Below are 23,719 nucleotides of genomic sequence, written 5' to 3'. Positions count from 1 at the left end.
TGCTCCGAGACGGTCCGACTCTCGAACCCTCTCTCCTAAGTCACGCAGACGATTTAAAGGACCCTGGTCTTATGTACGTTGGTCTCAAGAGACAACGGCGTTCTGACGAAGAACGAGGCCTTGCAGCGACTTGGCAGCGAATAAGGCGACGCTAGACCCAAACCAGGAGAGCACTGAGCAACAAGTATTACAGGAACGCAGAGCTCGACACGTTTGCCTTAGAGCCAATCTGTTCCCCGTTTGAATGGAGCATATTTATTTACTCTATCATTTTTATTAATCCCGCCCCCACCCCCCTCCTGAGCGATTCTGGAGAGGGGTGGAATTTTTGGCAAGAGTAGAGAAAACAAAAAGCGAAAAAAAAAAAATATTCAAGTGCCTGTAAGAGATGATTTCAGCAGTTTTTCCTTCTTTTAATAACCTGAAGTCCAGTCAAAATTCCACTGGCCTATGGGCAACCTGACATAACACTGAACAATGCGGAACTGATTAAAAATATGAATAAAAATAAAAATAGCAAAACTGAGAAATGACTTTGAGAAGCAGAACTTTTAATGCAGGAGTCCCCAGAGTAGTATCTGTGACTGGGAGCGTTCATCACTCGACTGGAAAGTTCATCCGTGTGTGTGTGTGTGTGTCTGGTGTAGTTAAAGCACTAACAAACGTCACAACCAGGGATGCCAGTGGATGACAGTCCTGGTTGTAAGATTTCAATGGCTGATTATCCAGCAACGGAGGACCAAACTATGAAAAACACACCCAAACCCTGTTTACATCCCTGTCAACAAACCAAAAAATACTTTCAACCAGCCCTGAAATCATACATTATAGTAAAAAAAACAAGCTTTCAATAATGCGATGCTTTCTTACAAAAGTTACCCTCTTGAAGTTGCCTGTCTCTATGTAGCTTAATATCCATAGGCTGTTTTCTATCCCATAGTGGCCAAAATTGTCCACTTCTTTACCTTTTGTTCAAGCGGACTGGTAGAACGCCACGCCTGAATCTCATTGGTTTGTCAGTGGTAAAGATTTCGGACAGACACCAGAGGAGAGCAGAAGGCTAATGTTACTAGCGGCTTGTTTTTGCGATAGGCAATTAAATATCACTTCAGAAATGGCCGAGAGCGCGTTGCACGCCGCCTGAATTAGAGTTCTGTCCGAGGCAGAGAACGTCCTAAACCCAAGCCTCTCTTGCCCCCCGCCCCCCCCATCCCAAGGGTCCTCCATAGCTGCAGCGACACCCTTTCATTTTCTCTCCGCCTCCTCCACCTCCTCCTCCTCCCCCCCTCCTCAGGTGCTCACTCCTCGTCCTCCTCGTCCTGGTCCCGGTGCCTGTGGGGGCTCTCTAGCGCCCCCTGTGCCTGGACCCGCTGGATGGAGACGATGCCCGTCAGGACGGCGTACCCCAACATGGTGCCCAGGGCGACCAGCACCGACAGCACCTGCTTACGCCGCTTGTTCGGCTCGTTGTCAAAGTCCCCCCCTTCCGGGTGGGAGGACTTCTTCTGGGAGGGGGGCTCTGTGAGAGAGAGAGAGAGATTGTTATTGTTATTGCCTGTCTGTTATATTTGTCATGTGAGTGAATGCTTTGGCAATGTAAGTGTACCCTTCCCATGCCAATAAAGCTTATTGAATTGAACTGAATTGAATTGAGAGAGAGAGAGAGAGAGAGAGGGGGAGAGAGAGAATGAGAGAGAGATATAGACAGAGTCCTATGTTAGGACTGGAGAATCAGCTGGAGAGTTCAAACCTAATGTTCTGCTTCTAGAATGTTCTCAAACATAGTCCTGGGCAGCCATGTTTGTCTGCTTGTTTCTGTTTTCATCTTAAAAATAAACAATCAGTTTAAACTCTAGAAACCAGGTGAGGTCAAAACTGCGTGATCAAGTGCTTTAACTGGGTGAACAAGTGCCTTAGAGACCAGAAAGCCCCCCCCCCCCCCAACCGTGATTGCCACACCCTTTCTTTGGTTAGGGCTGCAGTAGACGAGACTAGTTCTCAAACGAGACGCAGATTTGGGACGGGCACGCACCCCGCCCCTGGGTGGGAAAGTAGAGGGTGAGGATGTTGGTGCAGAAGTGGCGCAGGGATATGGGACGGGGGGGGCAGATTTGGGACGGGCACGCACCACGCCCCTCGGTGGGGAAGTAGAGGGTGAGGATGTTGGTGCAGAAGTGGCGCAGGTTGTCCAGGGAGTTGAGGTGCTGCTGTAGCTTCGCGTTGGGCAGCTTGGCCTTCGCCAGCGGGGCCAGATAAGCAAACACATAGGCATCCAGAGAGGAGGGGCTGGAGGAGGAAGAGAGAGAGACACACACACACACACACACACACACACACAGATGCACACACACACACACAGAGACACACGCACACACATAGAAACACGCACACGCACACACACACACACACACACACAGATACAGACACAGACACACACAGAAACACACACTTCACAAAACTGTTCCACTGCCACCGAACATCGAGACCACAGGTTCATAGGGAATGCGCCTGTGCTCAGATATCCTGCGCTGTGAGGACCTTCGGCTCCACTTACGAATCTCCGAAGAAGAACTTGTGTGAGCCCAGCCTCTGGGAGAGCAGACTCATACACTCCAGCGCATCTCTATACAGCTACAGAGAGAGAGAGAGAGAGAGAGAGAGAGTGAAAGAGAGGGAGAGGGGAGAAAGAGACACACACACACACACACACACACGCATACACACACACACACACATGCATGCACACGCACGGCACACGCGAACACACGCGCACGCGCATGCATACACACACACAAGGAAAGACACACAAAGCACCTTTTGAGTAAAATTATACATCATTTAACGACCCACAGAAATTATAAAGACCCACATAAAAACGCCCTATAATTAGCCTTATCCCAAAGCACACACATACTGTAAGGATATGATATTTCACCATTCACTCAATCCCAAAGCCGTCTCTGACCCTAAACACAGTGCAAAGAATTATACACAGCCGATGATGTCATAGGCGTTGCCATAACACACAGCAGCACAGAATTCCGCGCTTGGTGAAAAATATGACTGAAATTCTATCCAGCCGGTCCCCAGGCTCCGAGCATAAAGCTAGCATGTTTAAGTTATGGGTGTAACACAGGCTGACAGGCCAGGCCATAACTTAGACTCCCGCACGTGTGACAAAAAATGCTAACCCTAACTTTGTAGCGTCGGTCCGGCCGCATTCAAAACATGACCTCATTCCTGGGCAGGCTGTATTTCAATAACACCACCCCCCCCACAAAAAAAAGACATACAAGACATGCATTTTGTGCAAGAAACATGCCAAAAACCCTTCTCCCCAAAGCAGTCCTAAACAGAACCTGGCGGAGGTCAGAGTAGTTCCCATGGCAACTGCCTGTGACCTCATTCCAACTCCTGGGTGAAAATGTTTCCCCACCTCCCCAAAATGATGAATCACTGGAGGACGCCGGAGTCTGTCTCGGCTCAAGGTCACTTTCTGTCAGCTTGACCCACATATGGCAATTTATCCTGTTTTCGTGGCTGTTAATGTTGGCTGAGGCAATGTTTTTAGCAGAAACATGACAGCGAATTTTTCTGAACCCCCAACAATGGGCGGAGCTTAAATCTCCACAGGAAAAACAAAACGATTGGTTCAAATCAGTGAGTCAGCAAAGGCATACCGTTGTTCCGCCCAACTTTTTTTGGTAGTTTTCATAAACCTTCGCTCTCCCATTGGTTGGGGGGAACTGACCTTTAACCCCCCCCCCCCTCCTTTTACGTCACCTAGGATACGCGCCGCGCGGTCGCTCCGCCTCACCTCCTTCTCGATGTCGTCGCCGGGCTCCAGGCCGCCGTCGCCGCGCACCAGCCGCAGCCGCTCCAGCTGCTGGCCGTGCATGCGGCTGGGCAGGAAGAAGTTCAGCGGGAAGGGGATGTGCTCGGCGTGCCAGCGCCGCGTCACGTCCACGTAGTTCTTGGAGTCCAGCCAGAAGGTGTAGATCTGGAAGGGGGGACGGAAAAACTGTTTTCCCGCCGCCTACACACACGCTATACACATGTTCCACACCCCCCCCCCCCCCCCCGACCCGCCCCTGGTCTTGGCAGGCTACAGGTAATCTGATTTTCATTATTAAGCCTTTGAGGACTATGTGTTTTGGAATGTTTTTTTTCAAAAAAGTCAAGTATTCTAGAACACTGCTTTCAGTCACTAGTAGTAACTGTGACATCAGCATTAGAATGTTCAGTTCAGAACATTCTTATCCCACACCTGTGACCTCACACCTTCAGGTTAATACACTTAATTGAGGAATTAAAGCGGATATATTCACAGGTAGCTCACTTCCCCTGGTTTCTCTGGGCTAAACTGGGTGCCCATCGTAAGGTGAAAACAAAAACCAGCTGACAGCAGTCCTGGCCAGTACTGTACCATGAAAAAAAGAAACTATGCTCTCTCCAATTCTGCCGTGATATTTTGGCCAATTTATCTCCCCGGGACAGGGGCATGGAGTCCCATTCCAAAATGAATGAGGCGTCGCCGGCTCGGCAGGATGTAAAGCAACATCATTTCCTGTCCTCAGGGAAGAAACGCAGCTCAGCTTGTAGGAAACACAAGAGCGTTTCCCTCAGAAGAGCTGAACCCAGAGAGAGAGAGAGAGATAGGGGTAGCAGGAGAAGGAGATAGAGAGGGGAAAGGAGAGGAGAAGGAGAGAAAGAGGGAGAGAACAAGAGAGAGAGAGAGAAAGGAGAGGGAGTGAGAGAGAGGTAGCAGGAGAAGGAGAGACAGAGAGGGAAAAGGAGAGAAAGAGGGAGAGAACGAGAGAGAGGAAGGAAGAGGGAGTGAGAGAGAGCACTACCAAGGAATTCCTCGCCGGTCCACAGGGAACAGCTGGGTTATGTAACAAACTTGACAGCCTATTGCGACCTCTGAAGCTAACCACATTTATTTATTTACACGCGTGTTTTTCACGTCCTTCTAAAAGGCGCAGCGAGCGACTCAAAATGGCCTCGCCCCCCCCGGGACAACCAGAGCATTTACTCATCAGAGGGTGGGCGTGATCGGGCCTTCCCCGGGGGGAGGGGTCTGCACACCGCGGGCACCAAAACGACCCGAAATCGCTTGCGAATCCGCAGGGTTTCCCCCCCCCCCACTGGCCCCGCCCACCCGGCAGGGGCCGAAGGGCCCGGGAACGTTGGCGGTTTTGCTGGAGCGGCCGAAACGCCGGCGGTAATCTCCGCAGGCCCGCTCGCTGACAGAGCTCTGAAAACGCAGCCCGTTTCAGGGGCGGAGACAAACTGGGGAAAGTGGGCGGGGCGAGTGAGGAGGGCGGGGCCAGCCGAACCCTGACACAACGTGTACATTCGGCGCTTAATCAGACAGCTCTTATCCAAAGCGCAGGAGTAAAGGTCGAGGAAGGACAGGCGAAGATATCCAGCTATTAGCGCCGAAACCGATAGCCAGCGCCTTTTACGCAAATTTTACAACATAAGAGCTGGAGAACAGGGGGATGGAATGCCTGCCATTCTTTCTTTCTTTTTTCTCTTGCTGATTGACAGGACGAGGTCACATGACGAGGTCACATGCCGCTGAAGAACGTGCCGGGAGTCGGTTTAACCACAAAAAAAAATCTCCCTGCTGCGAGGGCTCTCCGGTTTCTCCTCCTGGTTCTCATTTCCTGTTTCCACCAATGCCCCCTTTTTCCCTCGTCTGCTTCCTCTCCTCCGCTGGGGCAGTGGCTCATCCCTCCTTCAGTCTTTCTCCACCCCTCCCCCCTTCACCTCCGTCCTCCGCTCCACGCCGTGACCCAGCACCTTCCCCAGACTCCCTCCTGTCCCGACGCACAACGCGTACCTCAACTCACCTTCAACTCGCTACCAATCCCCCACCTCACCTTCCCACTTAACCCAACCCCCACCTCACCTTCCCACTTAACCAACCCCACCTCACCTTCCCACTTAACCCAACCCCCACCTCACCTTCCCACTTAACCCAACCCCCACCTCACCTTCCCACTTAACCCAACCCCCACCTCACCTTCCCACTTAACCCAATCCCCCACCTCACCTTCCACTTAACCCAATCCCCTACCTCACCTTCCCACTTAACCCAATCCCCCACCTCACCTTCCCACTTAACCCAATCCCCACCTCACCTTACCATTTAACCCAATCCCCTACCTCACCTTTCCACTGAACCCAGTCCCCTACCTCACCTTCCCACTTAACCCAATCCCCTACCTCACCTTCCCACTTAACCCAATCCCCTACCTCACCTTACCGTTTAACCCAATCCCCTACTTCCCACCTCAATCCTGCTCTTCTACCCCTCATTCTCTCTATCTCTCTCCCCTCATCCTTTTCTCTCTCTCCCCCTCCTTCTCCCTCTCAATCCCTCTCCCCTGCCCTTCTCTCTATCTCCCTTCCTCCTTTCACTCTCTATCCCTCTCCCCTGTCATTCTCTCTATACCTCTCTCCACCCTCCTTCTCTCCCAAGCCCTGTTCCCACTCCTTCTCTCTCTCTATCTCTATCCCTCTCTCCCCCATCCTTTTCTCTCTATCCCTCTCTACCCTGCCTTTCTCTCTATCCCTTCTCCCCCTCCTTTTCGCTATCTCGCTCCCCATCCTTCTCTCTATCCCTCTCTCCCCCATCCTTCTCTCCAGCATTAGGACTCACCACTGCAGGCAGCAGTTTCTCCTCCAGCAGGGAGATGAAGGCCAGAGTGTCCGCCCCCTCCTTAGCCGATAGGTCATAGTCTGCGTTGTACTTCTGAAAGACAGGAAAGGCAGCCAATCAGCACCCACTAATCCATACACTGTCTCAAAGCAACTTACTCCTTCGCCCTGTGAGTGTTACTGGTCCATGACAAGCATCTTGTCATGGGTCACAGCACATGGCATATGGGGAGACATTAGACAAAGAAAAAACACCCGTTGCGACTACATATTTTGACTCAACAAGACCGGGAAGTGCAGCCCCGTTTTGGCCACTTGCTCCTGCCCTACGCGGGCATGGTTAAAGGTCATGCTGTTGCGCTCAGATAGAATTACTTCCGGGTTAAACCCCCCAGGAGCAGGAGACAAAGGAAAGCTGGAAAAGCCATCAGCGAAAAGTGCCGCCTGGCCACTGAAACCCCCCCCCAACCCCCCACCCCCCACCCCTGCAAAAAAAACGGGGCTCCAGTGTCAAAATGATTTATTTAGACAGCTCACACAGCTGAGGCACTCCTTCCACAGTAGCAAAACATCAGCTGCGACAGAGCTAATCTATGGACCCATAGCGGAAAAAAAAGAGTATGCATGCATGTATCTATCTAATATACAGTGCAGCCTGTAAGTATTGGGACAGTGACACAATTTTTGTCGTTTGGCTCTGTATAAAAAGGGCTGTAATTCTGACAGCCAGCACTTCAATCTCACAGTGGTGGTGTCATCGCAAATCCAGCGAGCTGGAGCACAGAGCCGAAACAACAGAGAAACGTTTTGCGCTACACACGGGTGAGGAAATGGAGTCTGACCGGCGGCGATGGGGGGCAGAAGGCAAACGGGCTTTCGTCTGGTGCCGGGGGGGTCCAGACGAGGACTCGCCGAACCGGCGCCCTCCATCCAGCCGCGGACGCGGGCTCATCCCAGGACACGGCCCGATTGGGCCGCCCCTCCCACCGGGCGAGACCCCCCCCCCCCCCCCGGGGCCCTATCCATGACCAGGTCCAGAAGCGGGGCTTCTTTTTGGAAGGGGGGTGGGGGGCTGTTTTTCCAAACCTACAGGGGTTCTGCAGTGACCGTCAGAACCTGCCGCTAGGACTGGGGTTTAGCTGAAACGGGGGGTTTGTGTAGGAACTTGGAAATTTGGAAACTACATATCAGGAAAACGACCCTCCCCCCTTGGCCACAAGAGCCAGGGGGGGAAAAAAACATGAAATTAAAAAAAATAAATAAAATAAGGAAAAACTACTTAAGAACCGGTAAAAACTCTCCAGTCTGTTCAGGGTCCCCAGTCTTCACAGTCCATTGAGTTTCCTTCCATTTTGGCTCTGCGTGAGGGTTCCAATTCCGTTCCCTTATGAGACCGCAAGTTCAGACTGGCCAACTGCTTCACAGCCCATTGAGTTTTCCTCCATTGTGGCTCTGTTTCAGCCTTCCAACGGCAGTCCTTTATGAGGTCACACGTTAACTCTGCCCAACTCACAGTCTACGGCTCAAGACGGGCCAAACCAAACTGCAGGGAAACAAAGTGCCATGAACTTCGACCCCCTGAACTAACAGGTCACATCAGAGGCGTTACATCTACTAAACAGCCATATTAAACCATCTGCTTTTCGACAGGGATGGACGAGAGATTCGCTCCGAATGCACTGCTCTGCACTGCCCAGATGCAACGGTTAGGCCCAGGTTCAAACTAACTGCACTGTTCTGGTTTTTTATTGCCTAATTAATTTACGCAAGTGATTCCAACACTTACCAAGCACTTTCATTTAAAATTCAGCGACCGCCAAACCGACGAAGGTTGTGTGAAATGTAGGCTACATTTAAATAAATAATTAAATATATAAATAAAAATAAATAAATCATCTGCTTTAAAATTTAGGAGTAAAAGTATAGACAAACGATTGGTATCGCAGATGTGAGGCTCCACCACACACCAGCGAACCGCGCCAAACAGCGTCAATTAATCGAGGAGGTGATTTCCTGTATCACAGTTTTAAGCTGTACGTGGAAGTGCCCATCAAGCGCCTTCGACATCCGACGGCAGGAAAGAAAGTTCAGCAATAGTGCCACTCAGGGGCAGCTCCCAGCCACATTTACTATCTGAAAAAAAAATCTGCATTTCCTGAATAATCAGTAAACATTAAGAACGAGAATACATCCCCGACATTAACGTTGGGCATCTCTGCTACCGAACGTCACACAGTGTCACAATTCTGAGATGTGCGGTTTCTTTTAAACGACGTATAAAAGTGTGCAAACGCTTTCTGCAGGGCTTCCTCCGTTCTGGATTCTGTGAGTGACGGATTTCCCCCCCGGGGGACGGGAAAGGAATTCCGTTTCGATCCGGACTGTTCCGTGTCCTCCGGCTACGGGCAGGAGAGGAGAAACCCCCGCCGGCACCACACCCGTCTGCGTCCCGCGACCGCCAGCATCGTCGACCCCGCCTCATTACGCACCAGTCTCATTACGAACCAGTCTTTATTACGCACCAGTCTTTATTACGCACCAGTCTTTATTACGCACCAGTCTTTATTACGCACCCGTCTATATTACACACCAGTCTTTATTACGCACCCGTCTATATTACACACCCGTCTCATTACGCACTAGTCTCATTACGCACCAGTCTCATTACGCACCAGTCTTTATTACGCACCAGTCTTTATTACGCACCAGTCTTTATTACGCACCCGTCTATATTACACACCCGTCTCATTACGCACTAGTCTCATTACGCACCAGTCTCATTACGCACCAGTCTTTATTACGCACCAGTCTTTATTACGCACCAGTCTTTATTACGTACCCATCTCATTACGCACCAGTCTTTATTACGTACCAGTCTTTATTACGCACCAGTCTTTATTACGTACCCATCTCATTACGCACCAGTCTTTATTACGCACCAGTCTTTATTACGTACCCATCTCATTACGCACCAGTCTTTATTACGCACCAGTCTTTATTACGTACCCATCTCATTACGCACCAGTCTTTATTACGCACCAGTCTTTATTACGCACCAGTCTTTATTACGTACCCATCTCATTACGCACCAGTCTTTATTACGCACCAGTCTTTATTACGTACCCATCTCATTACGCACCAGTCTTTATTACGCACCAGTCTTTATTACGTACCCATCTCATTACGCACCAGTCTTTATTACGCACCAGTCTTTATTACGCACCAGTCTTTATTACGCACCAGTCTTTATTACGCACCAGTCTTTATTACGTACCCATCTCATTACGCACCAGTCTTTATTACGCACCAGTCTTTATTACGCACCCATCTATGTTACACACCCGTCTTTATTACGCACCAGTCTTTATTACGCACCGTCTATGTTACACACCCGTCTTTATTACGCACCAGTCTTTATTACGCACCGTCTATGTTACACACCCGTCGATGTTACGCACCCGTCTATATTACACACCCGTCTATATTACGCACCAGTCTTTATTACACACCCATCTTTATTACACACCCGTCTATATTACACACCGTCTATATTACACACCCGTCTATATTACACACCGTCTATATTACACACCCGTCTATATTACACACCATCTATATTACACACCCGTCTATATTACACACCGTCTATATTACACACCCGTTTATATTACGCACCGGTCTATATTACACACCCGTCTATATTACGCACCCATCTATATCACACACCCGTCTATATTACACACCCGTCTATATTACACACCCGTCTATATTACACACCCGTCTATATTACACACCCGTCTATATTACACACCCGTCTATATTACACACCCGTCTATATTACACACCCGTCTATATTACACACCCGTCTATATTACACACCCGTCTATATTACGCACCAGTCTACATTACACACCCGTCTATATTACGCACCAGTCTATATTACGCACCCCCGTCTATATCCACATGCCGTGCAACTTCAGCATCTTTCAACATAACGATCTTTAAAAGCCTTGATCTGTTTTTGTACCGCTGAGTATTTTCCACTCTGCTCTGTATTTTTCTGACTTTTTTCCTGACCACCTTTTCCAGGGTCAGGGGGGATCATTTTCCAGTAACCCCACACCCACTCAACACACAACCCCAAAAATTGGTCCTGGGGGTTGTCTGGTTCAAATTCCTGCTGATAAAGCAGGAATTTCCTTCAGCACTTGGAGACGATGTAATTGGAAAAATTCACCATAAAATAAACAAACTTACATTTTGAAAGTATTTGAAAGGACGTGAACTAGAATTTAAATACATTGCACTAATAATGTGCAATTTAAACAAAGCTCTTTGATGGTCCATGAGACAATAATTGTGACTCGTGGACCATCAAGACAAAGTGGTCATGTGGTAAAGCCTGAGATTTTATTTAACTGGTCACCACCCCCCCCGTATGAAGATACAAGATTTAGACTGTAATTCAAAAAGGCTTTCTGGGAAGGGGGAGGGGTTTAGGGATGAGAGAGGAGGGGTTAGCGATAAAGGGGAGGGGTTAGGGAAGGGGAGGAGTTTAGGGATGGGGAGGGGGGTTGTCAGGGATGAGGGGAAGGGTTAGGGATGTAGGGGGGGGGGTTAGTTACCTGTTTCCTGAGGTGGATGATGATCTTGCTGGGCTGAGAGAGACTGCCCTCCTCCCTGGTCTTCAGTGCTGGCAGAGAACCTAAGAGGACACACACGCACAAGCGCGCACAAACACACACACACACACACACACACACACACAAACACGCTCGCGCGCACGCACACACACACACACAGACAGACAGACACACACACACACACACACAGACAGACAGACACACACACACACACACACACACCAGTGTAAGAAGGCCTGTCTTCTCCAAGCTGAAATATCACACAGCCCATTGGCCGGCAGGTGCATGTGACCGTTCCGTCCGAGCAGAGAGCCAATGAAGTGAGAGCAAAGATAAAGTAGAAAAGGCCAGGCAGTGGAGAGGCGTGGGAAAGCCCAGAGACGCTTCGGTGGGGAAGGCGGGGGGGGGGGGGGGCCCAGACCTGGAGAGAGAGAGAGAGAGACGGTCCACTCGCCCACCTCCCGAGCGTTCCTCCATCACAGACTCACTCACCCGTTCCCACCCAAAACAAACACGCACCTCTCCTCTGGGTCGCCTTCAGACTGAGAATTCATCAAACTGCGTTCCCACACGAACGGTAAAAGTGCGCACAAGGACAGCAGGCTGGACCCTACAGTAGCAGGTTCTCAATAGTACAACGGCTCCTTCCTTGCGTAGTACCGTGTGCGGCCTGCAGGGTGTAAAATAGTCACTGGCTCTCCTGTAGTACAGTGTGGCCTGAAGGGTGTAAAATATAGTCCCTGGCTCTCCTGTAGTACTGTGTGGCCTGTATGGAGTAAAAAAGTCAGTGGCTCTACTGTAGAGTAGGGGCTCGTGGCACTTACCTGTGGGGCTTCTCCAGGGGTTGGTGATCTTGTGGACTTTGAGCGGCGCTCCCGCAAATTTGGCGTAGGCCTGGGGGTGGGAGGGGGGCAAGGGGGGGAGAGAGACACACAGACCGTCAACCAAACCCCTCGCACCTCTGACCCTTAACCTCTGACCCCATCCTCAGAGCTGCACTGGGCATGACCGTTCTTTCGAGCATTTTGACAAAGGGGGTCTTCAGCACCCCTAATATTCCTCTGTCTGGTCCGTAAGGCATCTATTTAAATTCTCTTCTGCCTGAAATAAAATATAAAATCCCCGAAAAAAAGCATTTTTAAATATATACATCTAGTATATACAGTGCGTTTTTATTAGAATTTTTAGTGTTCTTATACATTTGTGTGATGGAAGCTTACTTTCCTCATGAATGCTGGTTTTGCTAACAATATAGCCGTTCTTAAAATCAGTGAAGCTGCACCTTCGCTGGCCAAATCTGTGCCAGCGTGACATGAGCCGGCGATGTCCCCCAATCAGGGTTCCACGCGTTTCAGACGGCGCATTTGGGTTGCCACAGGCAACTGCTGTCCTTTTATGTGGGGGTCCACACTGTGCTATTCACCGCCCCCCGCCCCCCACAGTCTCTCTGACTGTTTACGAGCAGCCCAAATGGGCCAGATGGAGCCAGGACTGTCTGCTGGCACGCAAAGCCAATGTTAGCACGTTAGCAGCCAGCAGAAGAGGTAGCCTGCAGCGCAGCGAGCATGTTAAAACAGCAAGAGGCCGCTAATAGGCCGGCTAACACGCTAACGAGAAACAGGAAAACAGTGAGACAGAGACAGGCACATGTGCATATATGTGAGGGTATAGACATGCACATATGAACATAGAAGCACAAACATACATACACACACACACACACAGGCACAAATACGCACACACACACACACGCCCACAAGGAGACACACACACATACAAATACACACACACACAGACACGCACAAGCACAAATAAACACACATACACGCAGAGTAGAATCAGCCATTTCCGTGCTGCGATTCAGAGCTGCCTGACGTCATGACCTGGTACAGACTTCACCACATCACATTGTTCTTAATGCAAGAATATCGGAGGAGTGGCACCCGGTGGAATCAATCCTAAGTATTAAGCCACCGCATCAAGCTAATAGCAACATGAATTCCATTCCAATTTTATTTGTATAGCACAGTTTTTACAGAAACTGTCACAAAGACGCTTTACTGAGTAGCAAGGCAAGACACAGAGCAAAGAGAGCAAACAGAGCAAGTAGACCTGAGCCCACACATAGCAAGTACATAAGGTAAAAACTCCCAGTGGGGAGAAAACCCTCAAACAGCGGCGAGAAAAAAAAACCCCTATTCGGAAGAAATCTTGAGAGGAACCCAGCTATGGAGGGTGCAAAGTAGCAGTAGAATGGAATGTGGCAGAAATGCTACAAGGGATCTATCAGAGCAAACAGAATGGGTCAAGCAGGTTACAGCTGAGGTGAAAGCATACAGGAATAACAGAAGCCCTCGGGATCCTGGGTAAATGAAATATGCAGCAGCCATCAGTCTTAGTCCATCTCTGAACACAGTGTTCCGTTCCATCACGGAACACAGGATCATCCGCTCACATGGAAATCCGCCAACAGAACGGGTCCATTCGCAAGAAGTTCAGACTTCGGCCACTAGTAGGCAGCGTCCAGAAATCGCCTGCGGCCGCCCGCGCTACCGAACCCGGCTGCGCTTAGCAACGGTCATAGCAACGGCGGGAGGAAAACGCGCGGCGCTCAGCGGAGAAAAGCGGCCGGCGCCGACGAGGAGTTTCAGGAAGCCTTCCGAAAGGACGGCGCGAGAAAAGGATTCTGGGAAGGTTTCGCGCCGTTCGTAGCGCCGACGCGCGCGCGCGTACACAGGAGAGGAAGAACGGGTCGTTTTCCTCGAACGCGTCTACAGGAGCGGGCGTTCCCCTCCCGCGGCAGAGGCAAGGCTGGGGAAGTCGGGAAGACAAACTCCGAGCCGCGCTCCACCGCCAGGCCGCACCGCCGCCGAACGCGCCGCTGGGGTAAACTTCAAGCCCCATTGCCCGTGTTCCGAACATAAAAATACTGCAAAACTCACTCCGGTCAGTTCCGGTAGCCAACAGACGGGGTACCTTCAGTACCGAATTACTGGGACCAGAGCCCTTCCTGGTTTAACAAAAACAACAAAAGGGAAAAATTCCACACACTGGGATAAAAAGGGTGCGGCGGTGAGGCGGTCAAGCAGGAAAAGAGGTTCCGGGTTCGAGTCCCGGCAGGCCCGCGTGGAGTCTGCGCGTAGTCCACGTGTCTGCGTGGGTTCCCTCCGGGTACTCCGGCGTCCACCCACGGTTCAACGGGATGCAGGTTAGATAAATTTCATTTAAAAACAATAACGTAAAAAAGACGCTAAATTGGCCGTAGGTGTGAGTGTGCGTGCATGTTCACCATCTTCACCCTGCGATGAACTGGTTCTCTGTCCAGGGGTTGTTCCGGCTTTGCACCCAGTGCCTGCTGGGATTGGCGCTAGCCCCCACCACAACCTGAATCTGGACAAGAAGGTATAGGTAATGGACGGATGCATGGATGTTCTTTTTTTTAATCCACTTCGAAGTGAGAGGCCGAGCGGACTGACGATGCCATTCATAAAGTGCCTCAGAGCAGGCGAGCTGATCTAGGATCAGTTTTTTTTCTTTTAGCTCACACTGGATTGGATTAGAAGGTGGACAGAGGATGCCTGGCCCCTGATCAGCACTGCGACTCTGTGACTCTTTAAGAATAAGGGATCAGGTATTGAATGGGTTAAATCAAGCTGGGTGGCTGAGTGTGTGTGTGTGTGTGTGTGAGGGGGGGGGGGGGGGGGGGGGGTTAGCAGGAGACTTCTCCCTCCCTCGAGCAGGCCCAGAGTTTTTCCAACCAGCCAGGAAACCGCAGTTAAAACAAGGGAACATCAAACAGTGACATCATAGCCACGGTTTCGCCGGCAAATTCCTCCGGGATTTTCGAACTGCCGGGTCGTGAAGCTGAAGGACGAGACGGGACCGAAAATAAATCACTCGCATTTTCTTAATCGACGGGGTAAAAAAAAAATTAATGATACAATAAAAATAAAAAAAACGCGAGTAGGAGTTACCGCGTGACGTGTCAACGCAGCTCGGGGACACACCTCCCTTCAGCCCAGCCAAACACAGATTAAAAACACAAACTAGAAAACCAGCGTTAGCTTTGGCACCTGCATTATTGAAGCGCAGGCTCCAAGCCGTTTCACACGGAAGCTAAATTACGTACAAATATGTCCAAATAAACAGGCAAGGTTATACAGCCTAGCTAACTAACTCGGACGACACCCAGAACATTGTACATTTGTCGGCCTAAACCTGATATTCATTTAATCTGAGTGACCTACACAAAGTAGACAATTTGCAGCTTCCAAGAAATGGATTTGGAATCAGTGTTAATCACTGATCTGGGAACAGTATTGAGTCTTGAAAACAATGCTTGGGTACGCAGTCTGGGTGCTCTTCAAAATGACTCCAGATCAGGCTATATATCTTTCATTTGGCAAATGACTGAGCATATATACACCATGGTAGGAATGAGACCCTTACTCTTCCTTTTCCAAGAAAACAGTAGGCCACAGTACTGTGTGGAACCATCACAGAAACTTGTGATTAGAATGTTCTTAACTGAACCTTCTAATGCTGATGCAACAATCACTACTGATAACTCAAAGCAACGGTGTTCTAGACTTATAATTTCGAAAAAATCTTTTTGAAAAACCCCTACTCTTCAAAGGTTTAATGACACACACCGTATGTTCTTAATAGTTAAATCACATAACCGATACATGTTCAGTTAATTGCATTCACTGTTTTTTTTTTTTTTTGGGGGGGGGGGGGGGGGGTGGACAGGCAATAACAAGCACCTACATATGAGGTGAAATATAAATCGTTGCGTAATAGCCGAAACACGCCAGCAGAGCAGTTCCAGAGAGGTGTAACGGAGCGCGGCGCTTTCTGCTCTCTGTATTCCCAAACACACCCAGCGACCCGCAGGTTTACTGGAGCGTTAACACTGTCAGACACACAGCAGCGGCAGCTCAATGAATGGAAAGAATCTGCCGTTAACTAGACTCGCGAGTGCATACACACGCACGCACGCACGCAAACACACGTGTACACGTGTCACGCACGATGCTACCATATACATACCCACCCCACACAGGACGTTGTACACAATGATGGCATCTGCAGTCACAAAGGCCAACAACCAACAAACTCCAGTACACTTACAATACATATACACAAACACACAAAAAAATGTAACAACACACAAACCTGTGAATTACAAAAGCAAACATATGCACACATACATACACACACACACACACAGATGCATAGTCTCCCACACAGACACACGCAACATGCACGCAATCCCACATACACGCGCCATTTCCACTGGCAGACTGTGCCGGAAAAAAAATCCCAGCCTAAACTCGTGAATGAAAAAGCCGGTTTGTGCGGCCGGCGTAAATCGCGTTCTGTCTGGGCCGTACGGCCAGATTGTATAACGCGGCGCTGAACCGCGGCTCTCTCTCAGGCCACCGCGTAGCCGCAGCAACCGTCGAGCCGTCTGAATGGGCACCATTAACGACAATCAAAGGGCTGCCTTCTTCCTCCCGAAACATCGGATGGAGAGTTTCCACGCGGCCTTTTCCAGACATAAGCTATTTCAATAGTTTTTCCAGAAATACCAAAAAGAAGGAGGGCGGGGAGAACCGTCTTTGTTCATGTCAGCGAAATTCTGCCAGAAATTTGTTCGGGAGCACTTTATCGCTCAGGTAGGGCCGTTTAACGCTCTTGTGAGTCAGAAAAAAATACACGAACGTGCTCCCATTGCACGACTCAGCTGAACAGTTTATATAGGCTACTGTGTGCTTCATTTAAGCAAAAGGGAAACACTGGTCTTCAGAGACGGGGATGGCTACATTTCAGCGAACATTAACCCATTTAACAGTAGGTTTACTGGAATGTCAGTGTTCTAGAACTCCATTGCTTTCCATTACAATCAGTGATTGATTGATCAGCATCAGAATGTTCAGTAAAGAACATTCTAATCACATGATTATAATCTTACACCTTAGAGTTAAACTTTCAATGCTATAACCATCCAATGTATAAATCTATAAAAACAATTTTTTAAAAAACTTCAGATCAGAGATTTTCTACTAGATTTTTCACTTATAAATTGGCCTCTGAATTTAGCTTTAAAATTCACCGTGCATTATTTAGACTATTTGTTCAACTGTCGATCTTAACCAGACAGACTTTCAAAGCCTTGTCTACATTTCTCTTATGTTCCTTGCTCAACAGACAATGGCAATGCCCCATCTGGGATTTGAACCTGCATCCTTCTGGTTATACCTCAAGTTCTCTGAGGACCACTCTGCACTTCTCATTCAGCGATAGAACTACTCAGAGCTTTCCTCATCTACCAAACCGGCTGAATCAAAAAACAAGCCGGTGTTTCACATTCCAAACCAAAGCGTGGTGTGATGCCGATGGCAGTAAGGGTTTATGGGTTTATGGGTTCCAATGTGGTTCGCTCGCCTCGCCTAGCAAACCACGGGAGAAGGAAAAAATAAAAAGATAAAAATAGCACAAGATGGAAAGTTTGGGGACGGGGTTGCCTTGATATTCAGACTGAGGGAGCCGCTGTAATTGTTTAATGTTGTCTGCTCCCAGAACACCCCCCTCCCCCCAGCCCACCCCCTGAAGCCTCCTGGCCAAATCGCACTCACAAAAAAACCACGGTTTGGGTATTGGGGGTGAGTGAAACGCAAGGGCGCCAGGGGTCCCCAGAGGAAGCCCGACAGTTGTTCTTTCAGTATCTCGTTAACAAAATGGGGGGGGGGCTTTCTGGTGCCCCCCCCCCCCCCCTTCAAAGCGTCCTGTGGTGCGTTTACTACCTTTCTTAGCTCCGTACACATTGAGTGGCGGCAACATCCTGTTTAGACAGCTTCCTTGAACGGGGGGTACGGGGGGGTCGTTCTGTTTCGCAGCTGACCCTGCTGCAGGAACGCGCGACCCGAGGGTGCAGATTTGGGGTTCCACCCCTGGGGGGGGGGGGGGTTCTCTGGCTTACCATCCAGGCACTCAAAGGGTCACTCGCCAAACCACTTCTTCCCTTTAGCGATGTTTACCAACTGCCTCATTTCATTCACAAAGACAAGAAATTAGCACCATTCCTGTATGTTACGCAACACCAGCTTAGACTCAGACTTAGGCAGAAATCTTGGCAGCGGTTAGGCTACACAAGTTCAGCCACTGTGCAGAGGGCTAATGAGTCTCTTCTTCGCAGACAAACAGGTAAACAAGGAAATGGCTAATGATTCAAAATGAGTCATGAATACGTTTCCTAGGAATAAAAACTACAAACAAAATGAAGTTTTCCTCTATGCGAAACAACACGTCAACTTCTCATTCACCATGGCGCTTTATAACGAGTAAAGGAATCCTCTCTCCATTTGAATTCCAACTTTTATTAACGTTCATATAGATAATAAAAGATACAAGCTTTAAAAAATGTTTTAGCACCTCATGACAACATACACTGCACGGCCAAAGTTTGTGGACACTTGACATCCAACATCTCATCCAAAATTATGGGCATTAATATGGAGTTGGTCCACCCTGTGCTGCTATAACAACCTCCACTCTTCTGGGAAGGCTGTATACTAGATGTTGGAGCATTGCTGCAGGGCTATGCCTTCATTCAGCCAGAAGAGCATTAGTGAGGTCAAGCACTGATTGGGGCGATTAGGCCTTGTTCTCTGCTCACTTTCCAATTGATCCCAAAGGTTTTTGGATGGTGTTGAGGTCAGGGCTCTGAGCAGGCCAGTCACATTCTTCTACACTGATCTCAACAAAACAATTTCTATATGGACCTCGCTGTGTGCCACTGTCATGCTGAAACAGGAAAGGGCCTTCCCCAAACTGTTGGGGAAGCACAGAATCATCTAGAAGCCCAAAGCATGACAAACAGCCTGAGACCAAGGGATGTCCAGATACTTTTGTTCATATAGTGTAGTTCAGGCTGAAAGTTTGAGCAGCATCTCTCTGACTGTCAAATATTTGTTGGATAAAATGCGTGCAAAAGCCATTTCTGTTTGACCATAATGTCTGCTGTATTCATTATGTCATTGCTGATATAGCTAATTTTTTTCGCCCACAGAGGGACTTAAACACCATAATGTTCAGAACAGGAATGCATCTGGAGTTTAATTCAGAATTCTCTCAGATACTCTCCGAGATGTAGATGCATGCAGTAACTTAGTGAGTACCAGCAGGAGCTATCTAGTCACAAGACCCACTGCTTCTGTTCCATAGGAATGGCCATTTACTTTCTTGGTTTTTGGGAAGCTCTTAAATACTTGCTGATCACATATTCTAACCCATACAAATTTCCTTCAGCCATGATTTCATATTCAATCACTCGCATTCCACACAGTGTACTTTAGTGTAACGTAATACATTCTGGCCTGTATTCAATCATATGTCATTGACAATGACATGCAATTAAAAGCTATATATATATATATATATATATATATACATGCATACACATAGACGGGTGACAAATTAAAGGAAAAACCTGAATGAATGAGTGGAGAAACATGACCAATGCAGATGCTTCCATACAGGTGTGCTGCATGGTACAATTAAGCAATTAACATCCTATCATGCTCTGTGGCGTATATGAATATGCTGAGCGCCCAGCTGACCTCGATTTTGGATCGAGATGGCATTGGAGTAACTCTGAATGAGAGTTCATTATTGGGGCATGCATGGCAGGAGCTTCAGTCACAAAGACTGCTCAACTGGCTAGTGTTTCTATAGGAACAGTGAGCAAAGTGACATCTTGGTTTAGATCCATGGGAAAGACATCAGTAAATACGGTTGGAAATTGTGGTTGAAAGCATACATTCAATAACCGTGATGCTCGTTCATTAGTGCAATACGTAAGGAAAAACAGAAAGAGCAACTCTTCCTCAGGTGACCGAGAATGTCAGTGCATGATATGATCAGACTGTGTCAGCAAGAACAGTCCGTCAACAACTACATAGAGTGGGATATTATAGTAGGGTTGCAGTGCATAAACCCCTCACTACAAAGACAAATTCACATTTGAGAGTTCAGCGGTGCAAAAACCATAGGCACTGGTCTACAGAGATGTGAAAAAAAGTGATATGGTCAATGAGTCATCCTTCGCCATATTCACAAGTGGGCAAGTGCAAGATTTTGGGCTAACATGTTAGACAACACTCTCCACCACCATCATCAAAACACCAAATGAGGGAATATCTTTTCGAAGAATGGTGTTCAACTTCCATCCCTCCTGTAGAGTTCCAGAGAATCTATGCCGAGGCAAGCAAGAAGCTGTTCTGACGGTTCATGGTGGCCCAGCACCTTACAAAGAAATTTTATGTCAATTTTTCCTTCAATTTGTCAATCTGTGTGTATATATATATATATAATTCTGCAAGTTATTTGTAGTGTTTGACAGATGAATAGACACGCCATCATTTAACCAATTCAAGGGACGAAAAATGTTGATATAATCCCACTTTCTTTTTAAACACACTTTAATTTATTTTAAATCTAACGTATAGGCCTATATCTTGTTTGATACGACTATACTTCTAAATACTTCTAAAGCTTGCTTATAAATTGGATACAATGTGAACAACTGTTGGCGAATCTAGATTGGATGGGTATTTAAACATCTCCATACACAAAGTGGGCGACATAGCTCAGCTCAGAAGGTAAGAGCGGTTGTCTGGCAGTCGGAGGGTTACCGGTTCGATCCCCCGCCCTGGGCATGTCGAAGTGTCCCTGAGCAAGACACCTAACCCCTAACTGCTCTGGTGAATGAGAGGCATCAATTGTAAAGCGCATCGGATAAAAGCGCTATATAAATGCAGTCAATTTACCATTTACCAGCTAACTAGTGCCAGCTTCTTGGAATGTGACAGTTGTTACCGGGTATTATTATTTATTCTTAATAGTATCCGTATTTTCACACACTCGAGGGTTCTAAAGTTATATTTAAGCTATGAAAGCCGACAGGCTGATTGAATTCTTCGCTCCGAGCACAGTTAAATTAGCTGCTAAAACATCACTTTGTGCAGCGAGAAGATTAGCCAGCATAAATTATGGCGTTATCAGTGGCAACGAGGGCAAAGCAACTGATGTAATTTCACCGAAGAACAAGCAAAATTTGCGTCATGACATTAGCCATCCTGCTAGCTAGCAATCCAAGACTTCGACAATGAACTGTCGTATATTAGCAAGCTAACTAGGACCTTCATTAACGTCAGTGCCTTCGCTAAATGGCACAGTTGCGCTGTATGAACTGGCTTCAGCGAGATTACGAAAGCACCACTGGTTACTAAGCGGTCGCTGACTAGCTCATTTGTAAGCGAGCAGGCTCCATGCATTCACACAAGTACGGATCAGGTCACACACAATATATCATTCTGCATGAAAGAGAGCAGAGTTTCATCGACGACACTCCACGAACTATTCCCTGTAAAGTATCTACCATTCATTCAAATAGTTGCTTTCTTACCAAAACGGTCAAAGAATCTATATCTACTGAAGGTAAACCCCAGTCGCCTTTCCAGCAGTACAACTCCAAGGGGGCAGCCATCTTAATTTCACTGACTAACCTTTAACTCGGAAGTGTTTGGGAAAAGGTGTTGCTACTGACAACAAAATTGTGGGAGATTGCCTAGCAACTACTGAGTGACGTGTCCTTGCTGTTGGTTACCTGATTACTTTGCTAGCCAAATTGGCAACTCGAAAGTTTGGTTCTGTGAAAACTTAATGCCATGCTGATCTCAGGTTATTAAACCTATTTACTTTTATATATCTGTATAGCTGTTAATGAAAAGCAGACATTGACACATTCTCAAGTTACACAAAATACATAACTTAAGCGGTGGGTGAAAAGACGCCAAGTACTTGCCTACATACAAGTAGGAAACTTTATATAAACACCTCTATTTTATGTAGACTAAGCTATCAACATATGGCCCAATATTCATAATGGCTGTTGTCTCAAAGACCTAATATTGAATCACATACAGTACAAATAAAATCTTCTTCTTTTTCTTCTTCTTCTTCTTATTAATAATAGGCACCAGTTTCCATAATTCATTTAATGCTATGCAAATCTCCCCAAAAGATAAAGTGCTTATTAAAAAAAATACGATCTCAATAATTAAAGCCATAGTGTGTGACAGCCTTCATGCTGCATCAGATATTTTAATAATATGAAGATGAACACATGCTATTCATTTACAAAACCGTCAAGGTCAAGAAGCACCAACAATGTTTCATGTGCTGGTTGATTTACAGCGTAGCACTGAAAGTCCTGGAAAGTTTTATTTTGTGAGTGAGATCATATTTTAGAAGCCACTCAATCTTCTGCCTTTGCCATGGTTTTCCACTCTCCAGTTGTTAAACATATTTCCATGGGACGTTTTCCAACAAAATCTCACAAATATTATTTATTCATTCATTTATTTATTTATTTATTTATTTTAGAATAATCTGGCCCTGATCAAAACGAAAAGTGGGTATTTATATGTTTGTGTAGCCAACATTCACTGTTGTTTTTATATGTGACCTGTTATCCATGAAGTAGTTATACAATTACATCTCTATGTAATTTATTTTTTCATCAGTTTTAAATGAATAATAAATGCTTATTAAATCATTAATAAATAATGCTTAATATGTAATTAGTAATATTAGGCAATGGGTGGTTTAAAGGAACAAATAAGTACATAAAGAATAGACATAGATAATACTTGGGAACTTATACATAACATTTTATAATGATGTTCAGTGGCATAGGTTTAGTTTGAACATTGGGGGGGAGACATAAAGCGGGTGGTCTGGGGGTCCTCCCCCAAGAAATTTTGAGCGTTAAACACTTCATTTCCTGCATTCTGGTGAATTTTAATGCACCAATTTGTGCCTTTTCTGCATCAATTTATGGTGGAAATGCTTCTTTCATGTTTTTATTGGGGGGGGGGGGGGTGGTTCTAAATACTGAGGGGGATGTATCCCCTGCGTCCGTCCGTCCCCCCCCCCCGAAATCTACGCCAATGATGATGTTTCTGTGACATTATTTTATGATTTGCGACTGAATTATAATTTACAAATAAATTAATGTACTTGTTTAGCGAGTATATTTTGGCCATTGCCAAACGCTCCACGCTTAATATTTACACACATTTAATGTGAGTCAGTCAAAAATGAACGTAGACTGAAGCCTGGCTTTTTCTCTTTTCTCAAAACGCCTGTGTTGAAGATCAAGAAGCCAAGCGCGCTTGACAGTTCTCGCTTGGCGGGAAAGATGGAGACAGGCACTTAGAGCTGACGGCCAACCGTAGCGCAAAGTCCCAGGCCGGACCTTACCGCGCCACTGGCTGTCTTGCCGAAAGCAGAAGCAGTCCCATTCCCACCAAGACAGCATTTGCAAGGTGTGACATCAT

The 23,719-nt window shown here is 47.4% G+C and overlaps 1 protein-coding gene across 1 annotated transcript; it reads right to left on the bottom strand.

Moving 5' to 3' along the window:
• Window positions 1-530: 530 nt before the first annotated feature.
• LOC135261848 (metaxin-1-like) lies at window positions 531-21,918 on the bottom strand. Its single transcript, XM_064348506.1, has 8 exons — window positions 21,784-21,918; window positions 12,137-12,206; window positions 11,295-11,374; window positions 6,671-6,763; window positions 3,818-4,000; window positions 2,555-2,631; window positions 2,129-2,286; window positions 531-1,519 (listed from the first exon to the last, which is right to left on the bottom strand). Exons 1-8 carry the CDS (start codon window positions 21,862-21,864, stop codon window positions 1,299-1,301), a joined length of 963 nt encoding a protein of 320 aa, XP_064204576.1. The 5' UTR covers window positions 21,865-21,918; the 3' UTR covers window positions 531-1,298.
• Window positions 21,919-23,719: the final 1,801 nt, after the last annotated feature.

Source organism: Anguilla rostrata, chromosome 8 (genome assembly GCF_018555375.3).
Source record: "Anguilla rostrata isolate EN2019 chromosome 8, ASM1855537v3, whole genome shotgun sequence".
Taxonomy (NCBI): domain Eukaryota; kingdom Metazoa; phylum Chordata; class Actinopteri; order Anguilliformes; family Anguillidae; genus Anguilla; species Anguilla rostrata.
This window is presented reverse-complemented; position numbering and strand designations above follow the sequence as displayed.